Source organism: Anser brachyrhynchus (assembly GCF_964034855.1).
Source record: "Anser brachyrhynchus genome assembly, chromosome: 13".
NCBI lineage: Eukaryota > Metazoa > Chordata > Aves > Anseriformes > Anatidae > Anser > Anser brachyrhynchus.
Window position 1 is genome coordinate 8,705,493 of NC_137708.1, and position 25,889 is coordinate 8,731,381.

Here is a 25,889-nt window from a genome sequence, read left to right on the forward strand (position 1 = left end):
CTCACAGTCTCTGCAGACATAACTATAATGGGACGTGTTGCAATATTGCTGTGTGGTAAGCACAACTTTGATAGAGAGCATGACCTGTCTCTCCGAGTCGTGTTTGTGGGAACGGAGAAGATGAAAAACGGTCTAGCTCTACTTAGGGCTCTAATCTGGCAATAAGTTATGTCACTACAAGAACAAAGCTTTGCAATGAAAGGTGAATTTGTAATGGCTATATATTTTATGTATTCAAAATCAGACAGTAAATGCAGCACTTTGAATATGATCTTATATTCAATTCCATAAATGGAAGATATATTGGTTGCAGTTTTTCCTCTTGAATACCATTTCAGGTTCCTATATACTTGGGAATGTTGGATATTTATGAGAATATAAAGCAGTGATGAAAACGTAAGACTAAATCTTAGCACAGTTACAACTTGCTTTAAATTATTAATCTTTAAGAAGCGTGATAAAAATTCTGCTATGCAAATTCTGCAAGGCTGGGGTTGGTGTACATACACATTACCATGGAGCTATCTAAATAACATCTTTAAAATAATCATGTAATGTTGATGCAGACTTACAGTTTCTGCAGGCAGAAAAAGGCAATTCTAGTGGCAGATCTGTCTGCCCAGGAAGCGGGATGTAACACCACTCATAAATAAAGCTGTTTAGATGAATTTAGCATCACTTGCAATCCAGCAGATCTCTGCAACGCCTTTGGGTAACGTAGCTTAGGTGGGGCCTGGCTGTGGTTCAGCTCTGCTGGGGCTGGGAGGTGGTTGGAGGGGGCGCACGGGATGTGGTTTCGGTAGAGGATGCTCAGACCTGTGGAAGCTTCACAAGTTAAAAAGCATTTAATAGCTGTGAAAAGGTCAACGCTTTGACAAGCATGAGAGATCTCGTGCTCAGTCTTGCGCCCTTTGGGCTGCTGCCCTAGCACCTTGTACCGCAGGCGGAGGGAGGTTCAGCATGTGCTCCGTGCCAGCCCTGCGCCAGCAAAGCTGCTCCATCCCGCTCCTGCTCTTCTGGGCAGCCAGGTCCAACTCCTGGGCTGCAGGCAGGTCTGTGCCACAACACTGGGATGCGAGCTGTGTGCCCCACATGTGTTGGCTGGTACTAACTAGAGCTTGGATGGGCATGTATTACTCAAATGTATAGCTTTTATTAGGAGAAAAGCTCCCTAATCCTTACTTGGGGAGAAGTATGAGTGATAGCATCACTACTTTCACAATCTTTTGCAGTCCTCACATGAATATATGAAAGAATTTAATAATGTTCTAGGTTAGAGAATGGGCATGCATATGTATACATCTTTAAAATCAATCTTCTCTGACTTTCTTTCCTCTTATTTATGTTGAGCGAGGAAGCCAGCAAACGATTTCAATGTATGATGCATCCAATATCACCTTTCACATAAACAGAAAAAATATGCTTCCTCTGTTGATGCGATGAGACTGGGGCGCATTTAAGTGTCTAGAGAAAGTGTCATTTTGTTTAAAATAATGTGAAGAGAAGCCCAGTCTCAGTATGTTGAAATGAGTTATGCAGGTGCTGCTGTTTTAATGACAGTGGGGCCGGGATGTAGTTAAAGATGCTGCTGAGCCCTGGCACAAATCGCAGCTGCCGTGAGCAGGGGGGAGACCTTTTGCACCCCGCTGCTCGTGTCCACGTCCCTGCTTGGACGCTTCACCAGGAAACCTTGCTCAGGTGGCATTTGGCAGTGCATTAATCTGGCCTCTCAGCGGATGGCTCAGCCTGCGGATATAATGGAGTGTATCAACCTCAGGTTCAAAGCCCGGTGTAATTTCGTGGGAATGAATTGTTCAGATAAAGTCAGTAGAACACAGTTTCTTAATCTGCTAAATGGGAAAAGACACTGCTGCCTGGCGCTTATTGGATTTTGTGCAATTTGAGGAAGAAATTAGATTGGTTTAGATTAACCCCTCCGGGAATGGACACCTAGGAAGAGGCCATTGTCACTCAGAAGCAGTTGATTTTCAGGTTTATTTATCTGAGCAATCCAGCTGCCGGCGTGACTGAGCAGAACCTGCACTGTTGTGCTGCACTTCTTCATCCTCTGGAGCGCCCGTCTGCTGAGTTCAAACAAGACGGCATCGATCTGCTGCAAACCAGACTGCACCGCGGTGTCGGTGGTGCCAGCCGGTGCTTTGGCTTCTCTCCCTGGTAACAAAGCCCTGGGTGGGCTTCCCTGTTACTCGGGGGAGAAGCAATCATGAGAGCACCCGTGCTCCAAGGCAAACTCTGCCCTTGGCTCCCTCCAGCTCTGCAAGCCTCCCTGTTTGCCTCCCTCTAAGGAAGAAGCCCCCAAGGTCCCCAAGTCTCCAAGGTGGGCTTGGAAGAGCACCACGGAGCTCGCCGTCTGCAGCTCTGGGTGCCAGCACGTTGTTGGATTAAGTGGCAGCAAGCATGTCTGCGTGCAAAAGGCAAAGCCCTCCCAGGAAATGCTTTTCCAGCTAGCAGGGTGAACCAAGCATCGCCGCCTGGCTGTGGAGCCTCCAAAACTCTGTTCCTGGATGCATTTCTGAGCAAAATTGGAAGAGCTTGGGGTCCCCAAGGGGCTGTGCCTTGGCCATACAGTATCTCACCGTGCCACTTGCCTTTGCACAAGTACTTGCACGTCACAGGGGATGTCTGCAAGAAGGTGAAACGTGAGAAAAGAGGATAGTTCACCCTCTTGTTAAGAAGTGAGCTGTCAGGTGAGGGCTGGCTGTGCTTTTGCATCTGTGAGCAGCCGGTGGGAACAGCTTTGCCCCGTGCCCATCCCTGGAGACTGGGCACTGCGGGGAGAGCGTGCCTGTCCTCCCAGAGGTGGCTGGAGGGCAGCCGAGCGCTGATGTTGGGAGAAGGGGTTATTACTCGGTATTGTGAGTGGCGAGAGGAAATGTTCAGCATATTATATTCTGGGACACCTTCCCAGAAAATGTTTCCTCGTGGTAATTACAGCCGTGATGCCGTAAGCCCAGGCAGTGGCTCCCCTTTGGGTTTTAGGCTTGCAGTAGTGAAGATGAATGGAGCAGACTATTAGGAGAGCTCTCAGAGATGAAGTTTTGCCACAGCCTGTTATATCAGGAGCCCCTTCAGCGAGGGCAGTGCATGTTCCTCAGCCTGACAGGGGAAATAGCCTGGCTGCAAGGAGGACAGTGATAGCCGAAAACTCGTCCTATTTCTGACTGGAACTCCGAGGAAGCTGCTGCAGCTCCCTCCCCCCTGTCCCTGGACACATGCTGTCTCCTCCTGCATTGCTTGAGCTGGGTTATGAGCTCCTGCTGTTTGCCACGGTGCTGTAAGCCCAGGAGCACTCACCCCCTTCGTTGCTTTCAGTAAGGGGTTACAGAAGATCTGTGAAAGCCACAGGACAGATGCAGCCTGACAAGGGTCTTCTATAGGCTATCCATCACGGATAACATGCAGACAGAGCTGAACATGCCCGGGGAGCTGTGGTCAGCTGAAGGGGACCCCAAGTCCTCCTTCCCCTCTCCGTGTTGTGTGACACTTGTACTTAGGTTCTCCTGCAACTCCTGTTTCTCCGTTTATATAAATAGATAGGTTTTGGTAACAAAGGAGGAAAAGAAATACATGACAGAAATGCGTGCTGCTCTCTGACCCCGTGGTGTTGTGGGACCCTGCATTGACAGGTCCTGAAGGGAAGCGCATTCACTCGTGTCCCTTCGCCTTCAAGAGGACTGCAGAACACACCGGAGGGGAAGAGGAGGAGATCTGGGGGCCGGTAGCTGATACAGGCAGGATTCACTGAAGGAAGCACGGAGTTAAACACAGCAAGTCCTTCACTGAGATGGAAGTAGCGAGGTCTCCTTCTCTGCTCCCTTGAGCAGGGCAATTGTTCTTTCGTCTCTTTATTCTTTTTCCAAGGCAACGGTACTCTCCCACTTCATGCATGCCATGTTTTTGAGGTGTATAGATTTGTGCCCTGTTTTGGTTCCTCACTGGAAACAGATTGTGCGTTTACTTGGAGGAAGTTGACTTGTATCGTGGTTCTGCTCCCAAAGCTGCGCTCCCAGCATCGTTGGCTGCAGTGGTTCAGATGGTGAGGGGGAACGCAGTAAAGTCAGGACTTGAAGCTCCCTGATCGGTGAACTGTAAATTTGAGCTGGAAAATGTGGCTGTACTGTAAAATTCAGGACACCATCTGTTTCATTGCTTGCTTGCAGTAACATTTGTACTTGATAATTAAAATGTCACACACATTTTTAGCCAGCATATAATCCGTGCAGGAGTAGAACTGTGTCTTCTGAAAACCATGCGGGAGATGCTCACGGATAAGAATGATGCCATTTTGAACCATCTCCTGCTGCTTATAGGGGAGTGTTTTGCCATTTTTTCATATTTTGAGGAGTAGGGTGGAGGGATGGGAACAATTGCAGCTTCTTTTGGAAGGACCTGTGAACCTCACTGAATAACGCTGGATTTTTGTGGTTTATTGGATGAAGTACGGTTTGTGCTGATTCAATGCACTCATTCAGTGCTTGGGCTCATTTGATGTTTAGAAAGTCCTCAAAGAGGAGAACTGTAGTTCTCTAGCTAGATCTGTCTGCTTCCCTTTAGCATCAGCAGGAATGTGAGCAGCCTGGATAGAGATGCCAAAGAGGTGGCTTGCAGCCTTTTTCACACACGGACGCTTCTTGACCAGATGTTTGTTTTGTGTTAGGCTGGTCGTGCTGGGGCTGGGCTGGTGGTGCCTCTCCTGGTTTTGTTCTGGCTGGTAGGTTTGCTTTGGCTTCAGTTGCAATCAGTTTGTTTTTAAGGTGTTTTTAAGGATATGCCGTCTATCTTAAGCAAGGCTTCTCCAGCTGGGCTCAAAGCACCGTCTATTTGGTTAGCTCTCTGCCTGGGAAGCTGAGGATGGTGAGCGCAGCAGGCTCAGGGCTTAAGAATCACGGCAAGAGGATGCTCAGGAAAAGGTCAGGTTTTGGTCCATCTTTGTGGGGTTCTCACTGCGAGAGAGGCAGAGCAAACAGTGTCGTTTGTGGGCTGTGCGTTCAAGTGGTTTTTGCCCAGCTGGTCGTCACCCTTTCAGCTCGTGCAGAAGGGAGCTGGGCTCCTCTCCTCGGCTGGCCCAGGTTGCTGCGTCTCCTCTTCTCAGTGACCTCAGTGCAGCTGCCAGTTTGGCTGGAGTTTGCTCCGTGGCACTGAAAAAGATGCAAAAACAGAATTTGGTTTTGGCTGCCCTAAAATTGGATTCTGAACGTCTTAATGCGAGAGATTAATGAACAACGTAGGAGGCATCTGAAATCCGTAAAAACGCAATGTGTCTTAGCTGATATCTGTGCTGAATGTGCTTTCGCTGACCACCAGGAAAGCGTTTGATTAGGTATTGCCAGCTCGGTCTCTGCTTCCCAGGCAGGTCACACGCTTGGACCGTGTAGACGGTCCTCCTGTCAACACAACGTGGTGGACATATCCCTGCATTGGTTCAGGGTTGTGTAAGAGGCAAAAGTGTCACTTTCCACAAAAGTGCCTCTCTACGGGCATTGCTGTAACTAATTCAGACTAAGTAAAACATGCTTTTACTAAATGCGTGCGGCGGAATGAGCAGACGTTGGAAACGGGATGTTCTGCTCCTCTTGTGATATCTGGAAATTCTTGATTGCTTAGCTGAAATAAAAACGTCTCCCAGATGAGCTTTGGCACAACAAATACATCGGCAAAGTTTTATTAGAAATGCATTCTGCTATTCCACAAACATTTTAAATCCATTTATGTGAACTATGGGTGAGTGAGATTTTTTAAAATCCTGGTCTGCTGGGAGATATTTAAAGCTCACAGCTTTACGGTGCATTGGTGTGTGCTATCAGCAACTAGTCAAGATTAAAGATGAAGTCAGCAAAGGAGCTGCCGTGAGTACTTCAGGAGGGCTCACCAGCAAGTGAGCACATGAGGTGCTTTCTGGGCTGTCTCCTGGCTTAAATCAAACAGTTTGACGACACGCTGGCATTCATGCAGGCTTCTTCTGCGTTGAGGCTCTGGACATTTCCTTGCAGGATTGGGTCCTGTGCTTTTGCCAGGAGACTCCGTTGTAACGTGTGAGAGAAGGTTTAAAATATTCTAATTGTCTACCGTGAAATTACAGTTTTGTTCCCTGGAGTAGAAAAGTGAGTTTAAATCATTAACGCCACAAGTCTCAGTGATGATTACAGAAATGTTTGCAAGTGACTTAATCAGAATAGTTTGTCTGAGTGGCCCATTTTAATATTATTGCGCTGATTAAGTTTTCTTAGCTAATATGTGTTTCATTTCCAATTCAATTAAATGAGAATCCCCTTTCATTACGTGATATTACTGAAGTGCCCTAGTGGGGCAGGAGCACACTTGGTATTTTCAATTGATACAGATTTCTTCATTATACAATCTCGTGGTGCTAAATGAAATCAATGAAAGCTGAAATTAAAATTGTAGCAAGCTGCAGCTATAAATACGTTGTCCATTCCTCAGCCCCTTTCAGCAATAGGAATGAGAATATATTAGTATCAGTTCATTAATTACATTTCAAATACATTTTCAATAGATGCCTTCCTTTGACAAAATTTTAGAAAGACTATGAAAGATTTTTCCTTGCGTTTCTGTATGCCCAATAATTATGACAAGCAAAATATAAGTGGCATTAATGTGCTTTTATTATACAGTATATACGTTCGCTTTTGATTTTAAAAGCATTCTTGTGTAACCTATCATGAGCTACGTTAGCTGGCATATGGGAGATTATCTGCAAATGGCTTGTGAAGGAATGAACATCAGCCTTACGTTTTCTCACGAGCCAAACCTTGATCTTTTATGTATTATTGAAGAGAATTGATTTAGATCTGATATAGTAACAAATGATTTTATAAACACCTCTCTGGAGTTAATTCCCCATTGTGGGATATATGAAGTTCTCGAAGATAATGTTTATGATCTTGAAAGCTCTGAGATTTCTCAAGTGTTGGGGCAGGGCTATTGAACAGTACGTATTTTTATATAGGAAGCAGTTGGGAGGCATGTCACTATGATTCAAGCAGTGATTAGGAAATTACGGTGAGTGCTGAGGAAATAGGATAGATACAGCTCCTAAATACGCCTTCACACGTTCACAAAAAAGACAAATAAATGTGTTGAGCTGAGACTGGGACCCCCTAAGCCGTCTTGTTCCTAGACGATATTAACAGCAGAGTTTACAAGTAAAGTGCGCGGGGTTCACTGATCCTTAGTTTCACGTGTCCTGTTTGTGTGGCCGTTTGGTGGCAGGTTCAGAGCAGCTCTCCCCATCCCACGTGCTGCTTTGGTGCCGCTCACCGTGGCAGCATGCGCGGCTGTGCGCCGCCTGCTTGAAAAGTCACCGCGAAGCAGAGACTATCTGAAGTACTGATTTCTGTTAAATTATTAAAGTATTTTCATCCGGTCAGAGAATATGTGGCTTAGCGCGTTTAAGGCGTATCTAAAATGTATATGAATATAAAGATGAAGCCTTTTTCTTTAATACTAAATATACACTTTTTATAAACAAGAACCTGGAATTTTTTAGAATATGATAAATATCTTAGCATAGTTATCCTGGCTCCATAAGTGCAATGAAAATGTTAGCCTTGGCATATCAATCGTGCTTTACAGATGACTGTAATTTCCTGAATGTCAAAACTCCAAATTTTTCTACTAAGCAAACTTTTCAGTGGCAAAATAGATTGCCTCCATAATATATCACTGTGGGCAGGAAAAAATGAAATCTTTATGTACTGTATTATGAATCAATGAGGCATTAAGATTTTTGGAAGGGTGAGCGGACTCTGGAAAATGAAAAACTGCCACTATTCCATCTCTGTAAACCGCTGCTTATGGAGCGTCGGCTTTGCAAACCTCTATCTTCCACGCCACAGAAATATCAGTTACAAGTTGAAACCAATTCCTGCAACAGCATTTAGATAGGGTAAATACTGTAGTAAATATCTGATTTATGGCAACATCCTGTGGTTATTCACCAGCTCTTTTGCAGTAGCCTAGCCGGCCCGCCTTTTCATTTTGGGAGGTCTGCCATTGCTTTCTAATGAATCCGTAGGAGAGGACGGGGAGGTGCCGGCTGCCGTGCGCCGGGGAGGTGCCGTGCGACACAGCTCCTGGGGACGGGGATGGTGCTGCGGCGCCCGCGTGGTTCCTTGCACGGGGAGTGGGAAGGCGTTCCTGGTACATATGTGGATTTCAGATTGCTCCTGGTACTCACGTGGATTTCAGGTGGTGAATTTTCAAAAGACGTCACCCACACCTGTATTCTTCCTAGCGTGCATTAAGGGCAGGATTGTGCTCTGCAACCTGTTTTTTAAGGAATAACTGACTGTGGCAAGAAAGGCTCTTTAAAAAGCCAAGACCTTGCCTGACGCTGGAGGCAAACCCCACAAATTCAGCATCACTACAGCTCAGCACCTAGCAAGAGGGGAAGTGCGACGTGCTCTTAGCTGGGGCTCCCCTGCCAGCTCCTCTCTTCCCTTGGGTTTTACCTCCCACGTGCGGCTCCAGGGTCCCAGTAAGAGTGAGAGCGGGCTGCCTCAGCACCGCTGCCGCCTTCCATCCAGACGCCTCTATCGTGTAATGAAGTTCATGAGGTGGGAAGCTTTGCTGCTGGGTGGGTGGTGGTGGGCGATGGGTGTTGCCAACAGGCGCTTCGGCCCCTTTCCCTGCAGCCCGTCGGCCGGGCGGATGGGTCTGGGCGCTGCCACCTCTCCCGTGCGAGGCTCCTGGGTGGAGGCGGCGAGTTCGGGGACGGATCCAGCCGCTGAGTCACCCTTCTGTTTGCCGAGTCTAAAAATGGAAGCTCGCTTCTCTTTTTATCCACCACTTAAAAAAAAAAAAAAAAGTGAAAAAGGCTACTGTTCTTGCTGAATTGGTTGTGTGCAAGGGTATCCTGCAGAGATCTTAATAATACAGGCAATTATGAAATTAATACCACTCCGGCAAATCTGCAGGGCAGCTCTCCCCTGCGCAGGCAATGCTGTGGACAATTAGTTTGTGCGTGAGGGTAGCTGGGAGCATGTGTGTGTGTGAGGCTGCATATTTTTTACTTCTTTAAAACCTTATTGTCAGTATACTTGTGTTCCAGGTGCCAGCTCCGCACATATATGAACAGGTACCTTGAGCTGAAAAAATCTTCAAATGCTGCCTTCCTCTGTGCCTAAAGTGCTGCTTTTTTGCAAATCTTTCCCATTTGATAATTTCATGGGCAATGATGGGCTGGTGTAATTGCCACTCTTGCAAAATCCAGCTCCTTTTTATGGGTTCCTCTGGCATTTTTCTCCTGCTGCAGCTACTGTGGGTAGGCTGCTGGCTTCCTACCCCCACCATTAGTGTTTCTAGACAAAACATCTCTGTGATTCATTGGGTGCTGATAGAAGTGAAAACATAATGATTACTTAGAGGAAATGTAAATTTACATTTGCTAAAGGCTTTAATTCACAGCCCTGAAATACTTATCTCCTTTCCTCCTAGGCCCATGTTCTGAGCTAATGCATGTTATGATTCTCCTGTGCCATACTGAGACCAGAGTAAAGGAATATAAGTCCATGTGTGTGTACTTTTGCAGACTGCTGCAGAGAAGAGCAGGGTTTTTTTCCTCCTCCTTCTCCCCTTTCCCATATTTTTTATATTTGACCTTATAAATAGCTGTAAAAGGGAATGCTGCTGTTCTGACAGCACCTCCGCCAGGTATTGCAACAGGGGGTGGCGTTAGCCACTGCTGTAGGAACTGCTTGTGGAGGAAAAAAAAAAAAGTTTGCACTTTCAAGACGCGCTTCTTTAATAGGGTGTCATTTATGCAGCTAGATTTGGCTGTACTTTGAATTTTGGACGAGGCGGATCTGGGCATTTGGTTTGAAATGATGGAACGAAGAGACGTCTCACTTCGTAGCCAAAGCAATAGGACCGGCCCTGCTCCCGGCCCGCCTGCTGCGCATCCACCGCATCGAGGCTGCGGGGGAGAAGACGGGGCTGGGTCCCTGAGCAGGCACCCGGTGGACTCGGGGTGGGGGCTGAGGTGGGGAGGTGATAGGGGTGATAGAAGGTGAGGGCGGCAGACCGGCTGCAATGATCCTGCTCCGTGCATACTGCCACTGTGGGATGCTGGGCGTGAGAGCTTCCTCCCGAAGCTCCTGGGGAGCACAGCAGCCCCCCGCCGTGCTGCCACAGTCAGCAGCGGGGCCCTTTCCCTCATCCCCTGGGCTGGGAGCACGGGGAAGCACTGTGGGAAGTGGGTGGGTGATGCTTTTCAGCTGCTGCTTCTGTTGTCATCCAAATCACTGATGTGAAGCATCTGGGACCAATCTGGAGTAGATGCAAGCGTTTGATTCCCAGCGATGTGGGTGAGAGCTTGCCAAATATTTTGGCCTAGCCTCTGCAAACTGTCCTGCGTGAGCATCTCTCAGCCTGGAAGTGGTACTCTCGTTTGGGGGGTTTACGAATGAAGGGGTTTTCCCAAGCATGCTTGGTCGGAGCAGGAAGGGCTGTCACCAGGATGTTCACCCCATCCTTTCAATTGCGTCCGTAGGTGACACGGTTTGTTAAGGATTCGGGTGAGTCACAGTATTAAATGAACATTTTGCTTCTCTCCGAGCGATCTCCAGACAGATGCCTGCCTCTAACAAATGAGGCAGCAGGGGTATTTCTCTTTGAGGAACAATTTGCAGTATTAGCAAATCAAATTCTCGGTGGGCCACTCTTTATGGGAATTAACCTCACCTACTGGGAGCCAGGCGCTCTGGGCAGCCGGCCTGATGTAATTGAGTTTGACTTCTCCTGGAGACGTGGTGGGGATGATGGATGGGCAAGGGAGACCCACGCCACGCCGGCCTCGTGCCCCGTCTGCTGAAAGTTAAAATACATCAGCTGCAGGGTTTGGCAGCTTTGGAATTGCACGTGGAGGATTTCTAACCTGTGGTGCTGCGAGGCTTGCACCGCCGGTGTTTCTGACCTTCCATAGCTACGCTGTAAAGTTACGCAGTGCACAAACCTTTTGCGCGTGGTGCAGGATAAGGGAAGAGCGTGGAGCCTGCTGCAGCGGGGTTTTGGAGTGGTGGTGGAGCAAAGACAGGATCTGGACCCATGTGTAGGACCGTCTTCCTCTCATCAGATGAACTATAGAAGAGGAAGAGTTGCTGTCTCAAAAAAAACAAAAACAAAACAACAGCTCAGGTTTTAAAGATGAAAAGAATACTCTTATAAATCAGTTCAGTTTATGGGGAGAGCGGTGAGGATGTTGGTCGTCCTTGTGCCGTTAGTCAATTCTGGTTGATTGCACGTTGTTCCTGGTGCCGAGTCACCAACCATACAATTATTTTTCTTTTTTTTCAGTAGCTCAGTTCTTAATCCTTAGTTTCATACGCAGAATCCCTGCTGCAGGGTTTTATTTCATTTTATTTGCTTTTCTGTTGGACGTGATACAAATCTCATCCGTCCCTCTGCCCCTGCCCTTTCCATTCAAAGGAGACTTTCCTTTCAAAATGTCTGTCCTCACCTGTGGTGTAATTTGGTTTCGCACTGCCCTGTTAATATACGACAAAGTCTGTAAGCTGACCTGCTGTGAAAAAAAAAATCTCCTAGAATAGGAAACATTCCCAAATTTCCCTTTCTCCCCCGTCTTCAACCAAAGCGTTGGAGACACTTTAGCAAAACTGCCTCCCATTCATTGCACGAGCCCATCTGCATGTCCAAACCGTCTTAGCCAGGCTTACCACCTGGATGAGCTTGACCTAGATGCAAACTGATGTGCTCGAGCAAGTTTTAAAGGGTAGCCTTAGCTTTGCTGGGAGAATGGGACTGTCCCAGTATTTCCCCCTGCTAATCACAGCTCTGCTTCCTCAGCCGTGCACCAAAGCTCTGTTGTCCTGGTTTGCCTTTCCCCCAGGCACGGTCTGAGTGGGATGTCAGGGCTGCAGTGCTCCCTGTGCAAGGGCTGTCGGTTTCTCCCCGTCTGTAGCCTTTGGGAGCCCCTCGTGCTACAGCCTCATCTCTTAGGGGAAATGGGAGAAGGTCACTCGGTCCCTCCCCTGCTTATCCGTACGCTAATGGATGTAACGTTGAGCAGGTGGTTAGCTTTCAGCTTCCATCTCGCGCTTCCTAGCTCACGGCTCCATCAAGCCAGGCTCAGGTTTCCAGGCTGAAGGCATGGCAGCTGCCAGCACCCGACCTCCAGTCTTCCTCTGCCTCAAAGAGCAATTAAACAGCCTCTGTCCTCTGACGGAGATCGATATTCCTCTGCCGTGGCACCAGCAGGACCTGAAAGGGCTCATACGGGTGGAGCCAACCCCCCCCCAGTTGTTGTCCTTGTGGAATTACTGTTCTCTTGGGCCCCAAAGCAGTGGTTTGAAGCCTTTCCATTGGGGTTAAGGTGTCCTTCCCTGGGAGCAGGCGCAATAGGTAAAGCCCCTAGGTGGGTGCTGTATTCAGACCCGAGGTTGCTCAGCTGTCAGTGGTTTTGCCAGGCCGCTCGTGGTGGGGTGGCAAAGCAGGAGCGAGGGAGCTGCAGGCTCCCCACGTGCTCTGAAGTCTCTGACTTTACTCAGTGCTGTCATCCCCTAGGGGTTCACACCTCCTCAATTTGACTTCAATTTGCCTTTTTTTTCTTTTTCTTTAATGTTGCTTTTAGAAGCTTGCTACGAGGATGCTTTTTAAAAAAATCATTAGATTGAAAAAATAAAAAAAAAAAGAAGATTCTCATTCAGCCCCTGTGCTAGGCAGAGGTGGGGAAGGTGGGGAACGGCATGGCACAGATGCACTATATGACCACAGAATTATCTTTCAAAGAGAGCAGATGGCTCCATCTCAATAAACCCCTCAGAGAGATTTCACCGGAGGTCTTTGAGGTTTCAGTTCGCTTCTTATTTTCTCTGAGGTCTGTGCAGGAAAGAGAAGGGGCTGCTGTGGGCTGAGGAACTGGACAGCTGAAAGCAGGTTTGCGCACTGACTGCGTGCTCTGCTCGGTCACTTTTAGCAAAAATCTTCCCACACGTGGTAGAAGTAACACAGCACCAAGAATTTCCTATTTCTAGCCAGCACCAGGGCTGGTTTGGGAGCTGGTTTGTCTTTTGCTCTCTTAGGGCAGGTAAAGAGGCCCTCCGTGCCGGGGCTGCACATAAAGCTGAATCAGAGCCCAGGCAGAAGAGTGGTGTGGTGTGGGACCCGCTGGATCACAGCCTCCCTGGCTCAGCTTTCTCACCCTGGTGGAGGGTGTGTGAGCTGTGAGCTGGGCGTTTATCTGAAGAGAGCCTCTGACCTTTTCCGAGCTCCTCTACGGAAATGGTTCATGTGCAAATAGTTCGTTGCTCCCAAAAATGCTCTCGCTTTAACCTTGCAATGATGTGACAAGCAGAGCAGCTGGTTTAGCACAGGGAGCAAACTCAGCATCGTGAGACCGCTCGGTGCTCACGGTCCTCAGGAAATAGCTGTGTGCAGGGAGCTACCAGGAAAGGAACAAGCGACTGTCGTACCATCACAGATTCCTGGTGGCCCCAGGGTCAACCTACTTTCGAAGCTGCCTGCGAGCAACTTTTGTTCTCTGCTTCATAGGCATCCAACTAAACTTTATTAGGAAACCTGTATTTCTGAAGAGGGCAGTTCTTTAAGCTGGAGGGATGATTCACAGTAAAGTCTGAGCTCTACCTGCAAACATTGTCTCGGGCTCTGAAGCACAAGCTTCAAGGAATGGGCAGGAGCTCAACACCCCCTTGTTAAGGTAGCAGAGGGAACAAGCTGTTACGTACGGAGCTAAAAATAATTGCAAAGCTTTGAATCTGCCTCCCAATTGCAGCAGAAGGATGTTCTGAGCACCGATGGCCGAATCCGTCTCCGGCACAGCTCTCACTCGATGGTGCATTAAAGCGTTTGTGACTTTTTGAAGCTCAGTTCAGATAAACGCACAGCAGTGTGGCTGCTTTTTTGGAGCTGCCATGATTTTGAACTTTGATCAGTGTGGCTTGGGGCTAACCCAAAAGCTGGTGTTCCCAAAAGGAATGGTGCCGTTTCCAGTAGAATTTTAACAGGGAGACTGAAGAAGGGGAGAAATGCACAGGACAGCTGAGATGGGCCCAGCAGCTGACAAAGCAGAGTATGACATGGCATAAATAAGAAGGACAGTGCTGGGCCTGGTTGTAGGGTACTGTGCTTCAGAGCAGGTGAGCTACGGGGTCTGCGTGGGGCGTCCCATAAGCCTGCCCACAGCCTGGTTTCCTGAGCACAAGGTGCTGGAGGGAGCCCGGCCACGTCCGTCCTCACTGCAGAGCCCAGCAAGCGGCTTCGTTCAGCCTCCTTCACCTGGTCCCCTTCAACTTCCCTTGACAGGTGCTGATGGAGATATTTGCCTGGATGAGGCGATCGGCCGCCTAGGGTGATGGTGATCCATTACGACACAGTTTCTTCCACCAACATACACATTTTATTCATTCTTTTGTTTTTACAATAGCAGCAAAGAGAGGCGCTTTGTCACTGCCTATGACCAAAGAGCACAAAAGGAGAGAGGCTGAAGAATTTGAGCTATGATAAAATGCTCACTGCATTGATCTTGGCTCGGGATTTGTTTTCCTTCTTGCATTAACTCCCCATCGATTGCTGTGATGACCTTAGAGCATGTGGGTTTGCTGGCCGTGTCCCTCAGCAAGCAGCACCCCGCTCTTGCATCCCGCTCTGCTCCCAGCCTCCTCAAACCGCTGATGGTGCGAAAGCGCGGCCGGTTGGTACAAGAAGGGTAAGCAGGGCTTTGCTACGGCCTCTTTGGTCATACTATATGTTACATATAGGCATGCCACAGCTACGGTACTAACTTGTTATTGCTTGAGGGATCGGGTCATTATTTTAGCGCAGGATGGTAGTAAACTGGATCCAACTGCGAGGAGTTCTGGCAGCTGTTAAAGAAGGGGCTTGGGTTTGCCTTGGAGATGTTCTTTGTGCCCACGCTTTGCAATGATGCTTTGGGAAAAATTACCTTCCTCTGGACCATGGCAGGGGCCTTGGCTCACCAAACATGTTTGCTTCTGAGTTCAAAGCCCTCGGAGCCTGGGGTGGCTGCAGCAGCGCCATGGTGAGCCTGCAAACACGTGGCAGTGCCGATCGTGGCGTCCTGGCTCTCCAGACATGAGGTGCCGTTGTGTCGGCCACTGATGCTTTATCAGGCTCCTTGGCTGTATTTGGTTTTGCAAGTTTATTGTACTTTCCCTTTATTTAATCATTTATAAGCTTGGATGCTCTAAAAGAGGAGGGGAATGGTGACTCTCTGTGCTTCCTGTCCCCCATGCTGCTGGATGCTTTCAGAGCCTGTGATTCACTTTTGAGTTCACCCAGAGACAATTTTCTGTAAAACATTGACATCTAGTGGCTTTTCTGCTGAAGGAAACGACGGGGAACAAAGGCTTGGTTGCGGGTGGCCAGCCACGATGTCTCCTGGAGAGCAAAGAAATACCCCGTCTCCTCCCCGCGCAGCGCCCAGGACGTGGCAGTCCCAGCCTGGGGGCTCGGGGCTGCTGGGCACACGCTGCTCTGTGTCCTCATCCTGGAGGAGCGAGCTTCCCTGGCAGGGCTATTTGCTTATTGAGCTGCCTCAATTCAGTTTACTTAAGCAGATTGCCCTTACCCTGACAGCACTGTGTGGCGGGGCATCCTGCTGCCTCTGGGCACCGGGCAGGGACATTCCCCACGAGAAGTCCAGCCCGTAGCACTTCTGGTGCTGCCCTGGCACGTGCTGTCATGTCACAGCCGTGCGTGCAGCCTCCCTGTGTGTGCCACCATCCTGCTGCTCCGAACAAAAGCCTCCGCTTCCCTCGGAATATCTTTTGTTAGAAAGCACTGTAATGCACCGTTCAATTTCCTGTTATTTACTTCTCTATCCTCTCTCATCTTTGTATCAGGTGAAAGCAGGAGGATAAAATGGTGTTTGCCTGGGCTTTTCCGTGATCTTCGTTTCAGTTCAAGGAGGTTGGGTCTGCTGGGGACGTCCCATTTATCTGGCCTGTGAAAGGAAATGTCTTACAGGAAACGTTCTCCTTGCAGGCATAGCACTGTTGTAGGGCCTGTGCAGCTCAGACCCACGGCTGCTCACCGTGACAAGTCATATAAGCAGCACTTTGCAGGCAACAGAAGGTTGCCAGCCCAGCTCGGTTGTGCACAAAACAACGCTTTGCTCTCAAATGAAGCTCCCGCGTGACTGGGGAGCAGCCTGCGCCCCTCCTCTGGAGGGGGCTGTAAGTGGTGTGGCCATGGAAAAGCCAGAGCTACCGGTGCCTGCTTGGGCTCGGGCTTCCACCGCAGGAGGTGTTTTATAATGCCATTGTGGGTCATGGGGGGGCATCTCTTAATGCCCAGCACGAGCATGTTACTACACAGGCAGCCCACCACAGATGGAAGTTTGGGGTTCCCTTCAGCCTGTGTAGAGGCAAACCCGTTAAGCAGAGCACCGTGTGTGCAGATATCCCTGTTTCTGTTCCCCCACAGGGACGTTGTTCAGTTATCCTTCGCCTCGGAGAGGTGAGCGCACAGAGGAGCACTCTGCAGCAGGGTTTCTGAAAGCATCTTAAGTGCATCTCCAAGTTTCTATTGATTTTGATTGTTAATATGCCGTGCGCTCGAGACGCAGGAGACTGAACGCTCTGCCTCTCTCGCCCCTTTGCAGGAATTTCTACTATATCACCATCCTGCGTGACCCTGTCTCCCGATACCTGAGCGAATGGCGCCACGTGCAGCGAGGAGCCACGTGGAAAGCGTCCCTGCACGTCTGCGACGGGCGATCCCCGACCACCGAGGAGCTGCCCAGCTGCTACACGGGGGACGACTGGTCGGGCTGCTCCCTCCAGGAGTTCATGGATTGCCCCTACAACCTCGCCAATAACCGCCAGGTCCGCATGCTGTCCGATCTCAGCCTGGTGGGATGCTACAACCTGTCGGTCATGCCGGAGGAGCAGAGAAACAAGGTTCTGCTAGACAGTGCCAAGGAGAACCTGAAGCGCATGGCCTTCTTCGGCCTTACTGAATTTCAGAGGAAGACTCAGTATCTCTTTGAGAAAACTTTTAACATGAACTTCATCTCGCCGTTCACGCAGTACAATAGCACAAGGGCCTCCAGCGTGGAGATAGACGGGCAGACTCAGCAGCGCATCGAGGCCCTCAATTTTTTAGACATGGAATTGTACGATTATGCAAAAGACCTTTTTTTGCAGCGGTACCAGTACATGCGGCAGAAGGAGCACCAGGAAGCACGGCGGAAACGCCAGGAGCAGCGCAAGATCCTGAGGGCGAAGCAGGCGCACCTGAAAGAGCAGGGTGAAAACAGCTCCAGCACTGACTACATAGGGAACGTGGAGCGGTGGCGGCGGTAGTGGGGGGAGCTTCTCAGGAGACTCGCTGGACACCGAAAGCAAAGCAGAACCCAACCCAACACCCAAAGCGGAGCCGACAGAGTAGTCCAGACAAATTAAGCTTCTTAAATATTTGAAGCAAAAAGAGGTTAAAATGTTGCCTTTGCAGTTGCCTTTGCAGTAAATGTTGTACTGTACGTGGAACACTTAATCCTAGTGCGTAATTAAATTGTCCTTTTTAGGTTTGTTGGATTATTTATGAAACACAGGAGCCAAGTAAGCTCATCGGAAATGGTTGCTTGGACATTTATTTAAAAAAAAAAATCCTTAAATTAGTTATGAATACAAAATGGGATGCTGGAAAATGTTTATGATGCTCTGCTGAAACCTATCTGGGAAGCAAACTCATTTCCTAATAATGAGCATTTAACATACTCTCACAATACAGTATATGAGCAAAACCTTTTCCTTTTGATTTTATCTTAATTTTATTTAATTATGTGTTTTCAAAGGGCACCAACTGCTTATGATATTTACCAAGTTAATGAATGGACAATGAAGGGAACAGTAAAGGTCTAGAAAGAATATTGACTAGTTTTATGTAAAATATTGGCTTTTAAAAGGAATAGAAGTAATTTCTCTAGTTATATAAATATTTAAAATTTTAAACTTTTTCTACCTACTGCTGTTTAGAGTTTTAAGCTTGGTCTAACTCATATTAAAAAATATATATATACATACATACTTTTCTGAACTCAATGCCAACGTTAAAGACATTATTTCCAGAAATTTTCAGGTCAATATGATTTTAACCATTCTGGAGAAGTTACAGCACATCTTCGTGTTTCATAAAGCCTTTTACCAATTATAATCTTGTGACAGTATCTAATTTTAGGTCTTTCTTACCCATTAGAATACGTAATGCTGAACTTATTATTCCTTAATAATTGGTGATATAAACTAGATGAAATTGTGTTGCGGATATTTGTATAGTGTCTTTAAAAAGTCATAAAAATCTCTAATCCCAGCAATATTATAAAGAGAATTGCTCAATTGAAGAAGTAGATTTACACTTGAATTAGGATTTACTTGCAGTAAATCTTTGCTACACAATATAAAAATAGGGCTGTTTTTTTTACACTCTTGAGCCCTTCTTAGTGACGACAGACTCGCAATGACTAAAAATGATGGAAACAAGTATTACCATAGCCATAGTTACACAGTACGAGAAAGTTGCATGGTGAAACAGGATGCAGGCACTGCTGGAGCTGGAGCTGTTGCCCCATCGGCCCCAGCAGGACCAGGCTCACCAAGACCAACAGGGGGAGGAGATGGGGCTGTAGGTGAGGGGCTCCTATAATCTCTATGCAAAAAAAAAAAAAAAAAAAAAAAAAGCTCTGTAAGGCTTTGGTTATAAATTCAGCAAGTTCAGAAATTTTGTACGTAGCCTGCAGCGCTCTTGAGCTTCGCACTGAACGGCGATCTCTGTCCGCGTGCTCGGTCGCGGCTGGTGCGCGCGCGCCTGCTTGGCTCCCCGCTCGGTGCTGGGTGACGGAGGCACCTGAGAACGGCATTCTTCGTCCCGGTATACACGATGCTTACAAGGCTCACTTGCACTATTTCCTTTTGCCTGTAATATTATATACACAAAGAGGGCAGGGGGCATGAAATGCAGAAGGAGGCTTTAAAAAACATCTCGAGGCTCCGCGCCTAAGTTAGCCGAAGGTTGTGTTACAGCTGACGTCGTATTGCGACCTGGGTGGGCAGCAATCCTGCCTGGGGCAAAGGAAAAGCACGGCTGCAAACCAATACCCTGCATTAGCAACTCAGAAGAGAGAATAATGTCGTGTACAGCATTTTTTTTTTTTAAATGAGAACTGCAGTTGCCAATATGATGTCTCGGTTGTACTTTGTTTTTTATGGGGGAAAGTAATGCGCTCTTAAAACTGAAAGGCACTGCTGGAAACAGGACTTAACCATGAGCGAGCTGGAGGGCCTGTTGCAGAAGGTGCATTTTGTTTTTATGCTGTGGTGTGCATGGTTTACAGAGACTAGTTGCATTTTCTTTGTGTATACTGTTTATTGTATATAGGGGATGTACGAATATAAGGATACCGTTTTGTCATAATCATATCAAATTCTACTGATTTCCACTGTAGATGCTGTCTTATTGTGTAGATTTACAAGCCGATCCACTGACTTTGATTGTGTAATTTAACAATAGAACCGATAAATAAAATTTAACTACAGTCTTCTGATTTTCATGTGACTATTTCTTTATCTGAAGATGCACTGGGAGTTGTGCAGTTCAGAGTGGTAATTTTGACTCAAATGAAATAGCTGTTGGCAGGCAAATATAGGAATTTAAAATTATGGCTTTTCTGAAGTGTATTTAAACTACAGCCTTCAAGAGCAAAGCCACTTTGGACTTTCTCTTGTTCAGTAGTTACTGCACAGGTTTTAACTGCTTTTCTGAGCTTTTCTCAGTGGTGGTTTCTGCTGATTTTAAATATTATTGTCAATGGTCTGCATCACTGAGGGATTGTTCCTGTGTGTGTACATGTATGTGTGTTTGTATACATATGATTGTTCTTTTCTTTTGTATGATGCCCACCATTTTTGCACCAGAGCTGGTGCCAGGAGATGCTGCCTTGCAGTTTCCAGTGCGCCCTGCTTTATTGCTTCCGGAGGTATTGTCAAGCACAAATATGCAAAAGCAGATGAGATGAAAAGGAGCAGAATGACCAAAATCAACTAGAAAATATGTTTTTTTTTTTATGATTTGGATAGAGGCCTTTCTTGGTGGTTACAAAATGTGCCCTCGGATCAGCAGGACTCACACCGGGGCCGGTAGACTCAAAGGTGTCTGTAGAAGCCTATGCCTTGGCTTAATCCAATTCCCTGTAAGGATGGAGGTGCCCTTCCTTTTGTGAGTACCTGTGGGGCGTTTTCTCTGCAAGGCTTTTTGAAGCCTGAGTGTTGCGGATGGGGATATGGAGGGATCTGCCAGCGCATATGCATTTGACTGACATGGCTTTATATATTTGTACGCTGGAAGCGCTGCCAGTGGAGCTGCTAATGGCATGGAGGTCACAAAAGGTGCTTCCCTGCAATGAAAAAAGCACCGAACGGTGAAGTCCGGCATAAAAGCAAATGGTTTGGGGGTTGCCTTTTGAGAGGAGTACTTTGTCAGTTGGGAAAACTTCTGCTGCAGGATGGAGTGGAAGGGGGGTGTGTTTGGACAAACTTAGAAGCGGAGGAGCTACATCCATGAACCAGGTAGCACTCAGGCCCTCTGGTACGTTTTGAAAAGCCTGGGCACATGTTAAGACTCTTCTGAGCAACGAGATGTCTCTGAGTTTCCATCAGACGGGGATGAAGCAGAACTAATTGCTGCCAGCATCAGTGCAGGGGCAGCTGGCGTGGAACTGGGGACTGCTTGGGAGAAGGAGATGGGTAACACTGATCTGTAATGTTAAAAGGAATCTGTCATGTTAAAAGCCGTCTTGGCCTCTGCAACAAAATTGATCTGCAGTTTTGCTGGATTGTTCAGTTTGCCCTCCAACAGACTGTGGAGTTGATAGCTACAGTGGTCTTGCAAAGTGCTGTATTTGGGGCAAATATTTTGCATTTACTAAAACTTACCTAGATGGTGTCTAGTACATAGGGGTTGTTGGAAGGGAATCGCTCAGCTGATTTTTGTCAATGAACTTTGCAACCTATTTGTATAACATAATTACATGTTTTAGTATAGCGTAATGTATATTTGATTGCACTGTGTCATCTTTGAGTAAAAGTGAGCTAACTGGATTTCTATTTCATGTAACTTATAAAAATTTCACAATATCAAAAATGATCAGAGACATGAATGAGACCTAATGGATGCAATGCAACTGATGTTTCAGCTCATGAAAATCACCGAGGAGATGAGAAGAAAAACCGATACATCCCCTCTCAAATTTCAGCCAGAAACATCAGGTAATTGAGTGAACCTGACAATCCAATGCACACCTTCAGCTGTGGACCCAGACTGCTGCGAAATGTTTTCTAAGGGGTTGTTGGATTTAGATCTTTGACTTACAAAAAAAGTCCCTGTCTCCAAAACGTTTGAGTGGAGCTGGGAAAGCTTTGGTTGTTGCCAGACCCTGGTGGGGGGGCCCTTTGGCAGTGCAGTCTCCTCTGCTTTTAGTGCCCCTTCGAGAGACACTGGCTGTCCCAGGTGTCAGGTAAGGCTTGCCCAGAGTTAATATCCAGAAATGGCTCACCATGATTTTAAAATTGCAGTAACGAGAGACAGGACATGCTCCATGTTTCCTTGCATGCCTTTGCCATCAAGAGTGCCGAGGCGCTAAGGGACGTGTTCCCCACCAACCCCCGAGCTGGGACCCGCAGCCCGTGAGCGCAGCCCTCAAGGGGACAGGGGGACATTTGTCCCCTGTGGCTGGATCCGGCCCTCCCGAGCCATGCTGGGCATCCCAGCCCGCCGCTACCCGCGGCTCCCGCGTGCCCAGTTGGAGCAGCGTGCACGGCACCGTCGTGAGCAAACAGCAAAACATCTGAACTCTTACCTATGAAATTCAATTCTGGATTTCCTGAAGCAATCTCCCCGTTCCACCAGCCTCATCAGGGAAGAGTGTAATTTCATTTAATCCATTTCTTGAGTTCAGAGTCAACTGTGTTGCCATAATGCTAATATCACTGTTCTGCTATCCCCAGAGACTTGAGTGACGAGCTTAGGCCCAAAATCAAATTTGGCTCGAAGCTTCAAGAGGATCTATCAGCGAAATTACCTGTGGTCTCTACCCAGAAGCTTTGTCATGCAGTTCAGCTCTGAAAGGATGCATTAGGCCAGCCAGGTGAGGTTATATCACTTCTTGTGTTGGGAGCAATGAAATGCTGAAACAATATATATGCAAAGCAATCAAAGCATTTAGAGCGAGGGCTGTGTTCATTTTCAGAATATGAAAACAGCTTTTTGGTATTCTCAGCTCTCTGAACTTGTATTTGCCTTTGTATGACTGCAAATAAGGTTTTCGTTTGCAAGAAGTTGTTGACATAAACCTCGGTATAAACTATAAACTGCGCAAACTGTATTTTCTAGTGGACGTTCGTGGACAGAGGGCTGTGAATGACTGCTCGAAGGATGCATTCGTTGGAGCCCTTGTTCTGCTGAAGAGTTCTCAGCTACCTGACCTGGATGAGGAGCCCCACCGCAGAAATTCGCTGTCTGGTGGCACAATGTTCCTTTTGGCAGCGAACAGTGAATTTTCTTGGAAGTTCGAGAGTGAGGAGAGCTAGAGTAAGGAAGGACGAGTTCAAGGGGTTAAAAAGCCACCCAGCCGAAGCTGCGGCTCCGCCGCCGCCAGAGGGAGCCGGGGGGAGCCGGAGCCGGGCCCGGGCGGGCTGCGGGGGGGCCGAGCCCCGGAGCCTCGGAGCCTCCTCCCGGGGCTGCCCGGCCTCCGCCTCTCCCCGGGGGCCGATCCCTCGCCGGGACACAGCCACAGCACCGCGGCTCCGCCGGGAGAAATGGGGAATTTCCCCTCCGGGCACGGCGAGCTGGGAAGCGTCTTAACAGACAGCGTTCCGTCAGGATAATCGCTGCGGGATCTGCAGGCGCGGACGTGGTCTTTAATGCCTGGGAAATCTCGCACGGTTTCAAAATAATTAAAAGGGGGATTAATCCGGCTGCCAGACAACGCCTGCCTGATTACTGATGAGCGGAGGCTGGCTGAATGCTTGCAGCACCCTCAGCACCCTCAGCGAAACGGGGCGGGAGGCGGTTACTGGGAGAGGAGCCGCAGCCGGGGGGGACCCCAGCACCTCTGAGCAGCCCGACCCCAGGGAGAGTTCCCACCGGGGGGCCGATCTGTCCCCATGCTTGGAGCAGAGCCCGTGTGTCTCTCTGGCAACCATTTTGCAGGCCTGGCTTTCACGGGTCACCTTTTGACTCCTTTTTAAAACGAAATCAGCAACACCGGGATGAGTCTGGCGCCCTGTGGAGCCCAAAGCTCCTCAGTAGCTGTCCTCCTGCACAGACACAAATCAGTGGCTGTCCTCCTGCACAGACACAAACCAGTGCGACTTTCGCTGTTGCAGGGTTGTGCCGAACTGCTACGGCCTTTCCGCTGCAGCAGGAGGCAACAACCCTTGCAACTGCTGTCACGCAGGGCCGGGCACCGTCCCCGCGGCCCACGCCACCGGGTCGCGTCCCAGGCGGCAGCAGGGCAAAGCCCGGCTGCAGGGTGCTGCTTCCAGGAGCCCTGCAGCTGTCAGTATACAAAGAACCGAAATCCTCTCTGCGGGGAAGGAGTTGCAATGCATGTCCCTGGCTGAGCCCCGGCCGTCCTGGGAACCCGCTGGCACAGCTGGATAATGCCAGACTGGTGTCGAGGTTGGGACGCCTGTGGCACTGATGGATGGAAGCTGTCTTGTGCCAGTTGTCCCCGTGTGCCACGACCTGTGGCCAGTACACACCAAGGCTGTGTCCCCCGGAGCTGTTTGCAGAGATCACTCGCAGATTCGCAGTCATTGCTGGCATTTTTGTGTTTTCCTGGGACCTGCCACACTCGTAGTAATTTCTGCCGCTTTTGGTTGAAGGCCAATGTCAGGAACTCCCCTTCTCCCCCAGCACTGTGGATGTAGTCACTCTGGGAGGATAAGTTGTGCTGTGACTGCTTCTGGGCAGTGCATTTGCTGCTGGCATTGCCCCATTTGGTGTCATCCTCAGAGGTGTTTTATGGGCAGGTGTTTATTTGGATTCAGTAGAAAAATAAGTCTTCCGTATTTGTGTTTTAAACAAATCCTCCCCACCAGCTCAAGGTGGGCTAATTCCTTGTGTGGGAAGGTGAACGCAGTGAGCAGTTCCCTCCAACGTGGCTCCGTCTCCCCACCACCTAACCCACCACCTCCCTCTCTCCGATGGCAGCGCCTTTGGTTTCTGAATACGTACAGACGAAAGAGAGAGAACTGACAAAAATTTCTCTGGTCTCTCTTTACAAGCGTCCATTCTCCCCCGGAGAGATCAGCGGTAGGTGTTGGAAAAGGGTGTTTTATGTCAAAATTGTTCACAAGGGGGATTCACAAGCAACGGTGACCTCCCCATGATGGAAACCACCTGGCGCACCGCGCAGAGAGCTGCACGGGAGGAGGGAGGGAGAGGGAGAGCGCCTGGATTTGGGCTCTGTGGGGGCCAGGGCTGCAGCCAGAGCACCCTGCCCAGCGCAGGCGTCAGTGCCAGGGCACCACTTGCTTGGCAAAATCCCCCGTCCTCCCTGGAGATGGGGAGCAGGATGGGCTCACGGCATACACGCAGCTGTGGTCTGGTCAGAAAGCAGCAGCAATGCTTTAAATCACTTGTCATGCCTCGAGCAGGGGGTTGTGCAGCACCTTCCTGCTGCTCTGCAGCTCAGGCTGAGGGTGCTGGCCCCGGGATCTTTTCTTGCTGAGGAGCCGATGGGGGTGGGGGGAAGAGGGGGGGTCTGGAGTGGGGCTGAAAGCAGTTCATCCTCTCCAGGAGCGAGGAGATGGGGAGGCTGCACAAGCTGCTATTTCACCTGTAATTAAAAATCGTAGAGCTGAATGTGATGCTGTGCAAAATTAATGGGGCTGCGTTGTTTATTTACATACCAAAAAATATGGGTGCTTATTGGGAGTAATGAATTGTGAATTAACGCAGCCATACACTTAATTCTTAAAATACAGAAAAATGTATTCTGTAAAAATGTATGAGAATAACGAGAAGGCTGTCACAGAGCCAGTTCCCTCAGGCCCTGCACGCCCCACTCCGAATTTCCGCAAGGAGGACCCGCAGGCGGAGGGGACCCAGGCAGTGCCGCGTGCTGCCAGGCGTCCCTGCGTCCAGGTGGGGTGTTCATGCTGCCCTCGGTGGGTGTCTAAACTGGGACAACCGCTCGTTGCTGAGACAAACGGCGGAGAGCTGGGGCGCAGCCGTGGCTCAGCCCGTGCCGAGATCCCACCCGGGGCAGCCACACCGCACGGGGCTCTGCCGAAATAATAAGCCGGCTGCCAGGCCCTGTTCGGCACGCACCTGGCCTCCCATTGCCAGAGCAGGCAGGAGAAGCACGGTTTGCCAAAGCAGTTTCTCAAACGGTCACAGATTATTTTTGCAGCAGCAAGAGCAGGGCTGCTCCCTCCCACCGTGCCCTAGAGCTCGGTCAGGGAGAGGGCACGAATTAAAATGAACGCTGGCTGGCTTCCTCGGTGCCCTTCAGAGCGCAGCGGCCGTGCTGGAGGCACGCGCTTGCAGGGCTGGCTCCGTGCAGAGCCTGCAGCTCGCCGGGCCCGCGGCCGCTGCTGACTCACGCACCGTGGTGCACGCTTCCCCGCACCGCCCGGTCACGCCATTGCAATGCATTTCTTTTTTTTCCTTCCCTTTTTTTTTTTTTTTTTTGTGGATGACAGAATGCTGCATCGGCTGCCGTGCGTGCAAAGTGCTGCCTGCAGAATTTTAACTCCCTCCCAAGGCCTTTCAGGATGTCACTGCCCATCTGGAGGGAGTCGTGCTGGCTCTTTATCAAGCATCACATTGATTTTAAAATTACTTTGATG

General features: G+C 48.9%; 1 protein-coding gene across 1 annotated transcript in view; it reads left to right on the plus strand.

The window, feature by feature from the left end:
• The window catches only part of HS6ST2 (heparan sulfate 6-O-sulfotransferase 2), a 130,544-nt gene extending 110,971 nt beyond the window's left edge, over window positions 1-19,573 (plus strand). The window contains exon 2 of the mRNA XM_080553587.1: window positions 16,640-19,573. Within this exon, the coding sequence (XP_080409713.1) occupies window positions 16,640-17,342 (703 nt within the window). The 3' untranslated portion in view covers window positions 17,343-19,573. The remainder of the gene's footprint in view (window positions 1-16,639) is intronic.
• The last annotated feature ends 6,316 nt before the right edge of the window (window positions 19,574-25,889 follow it).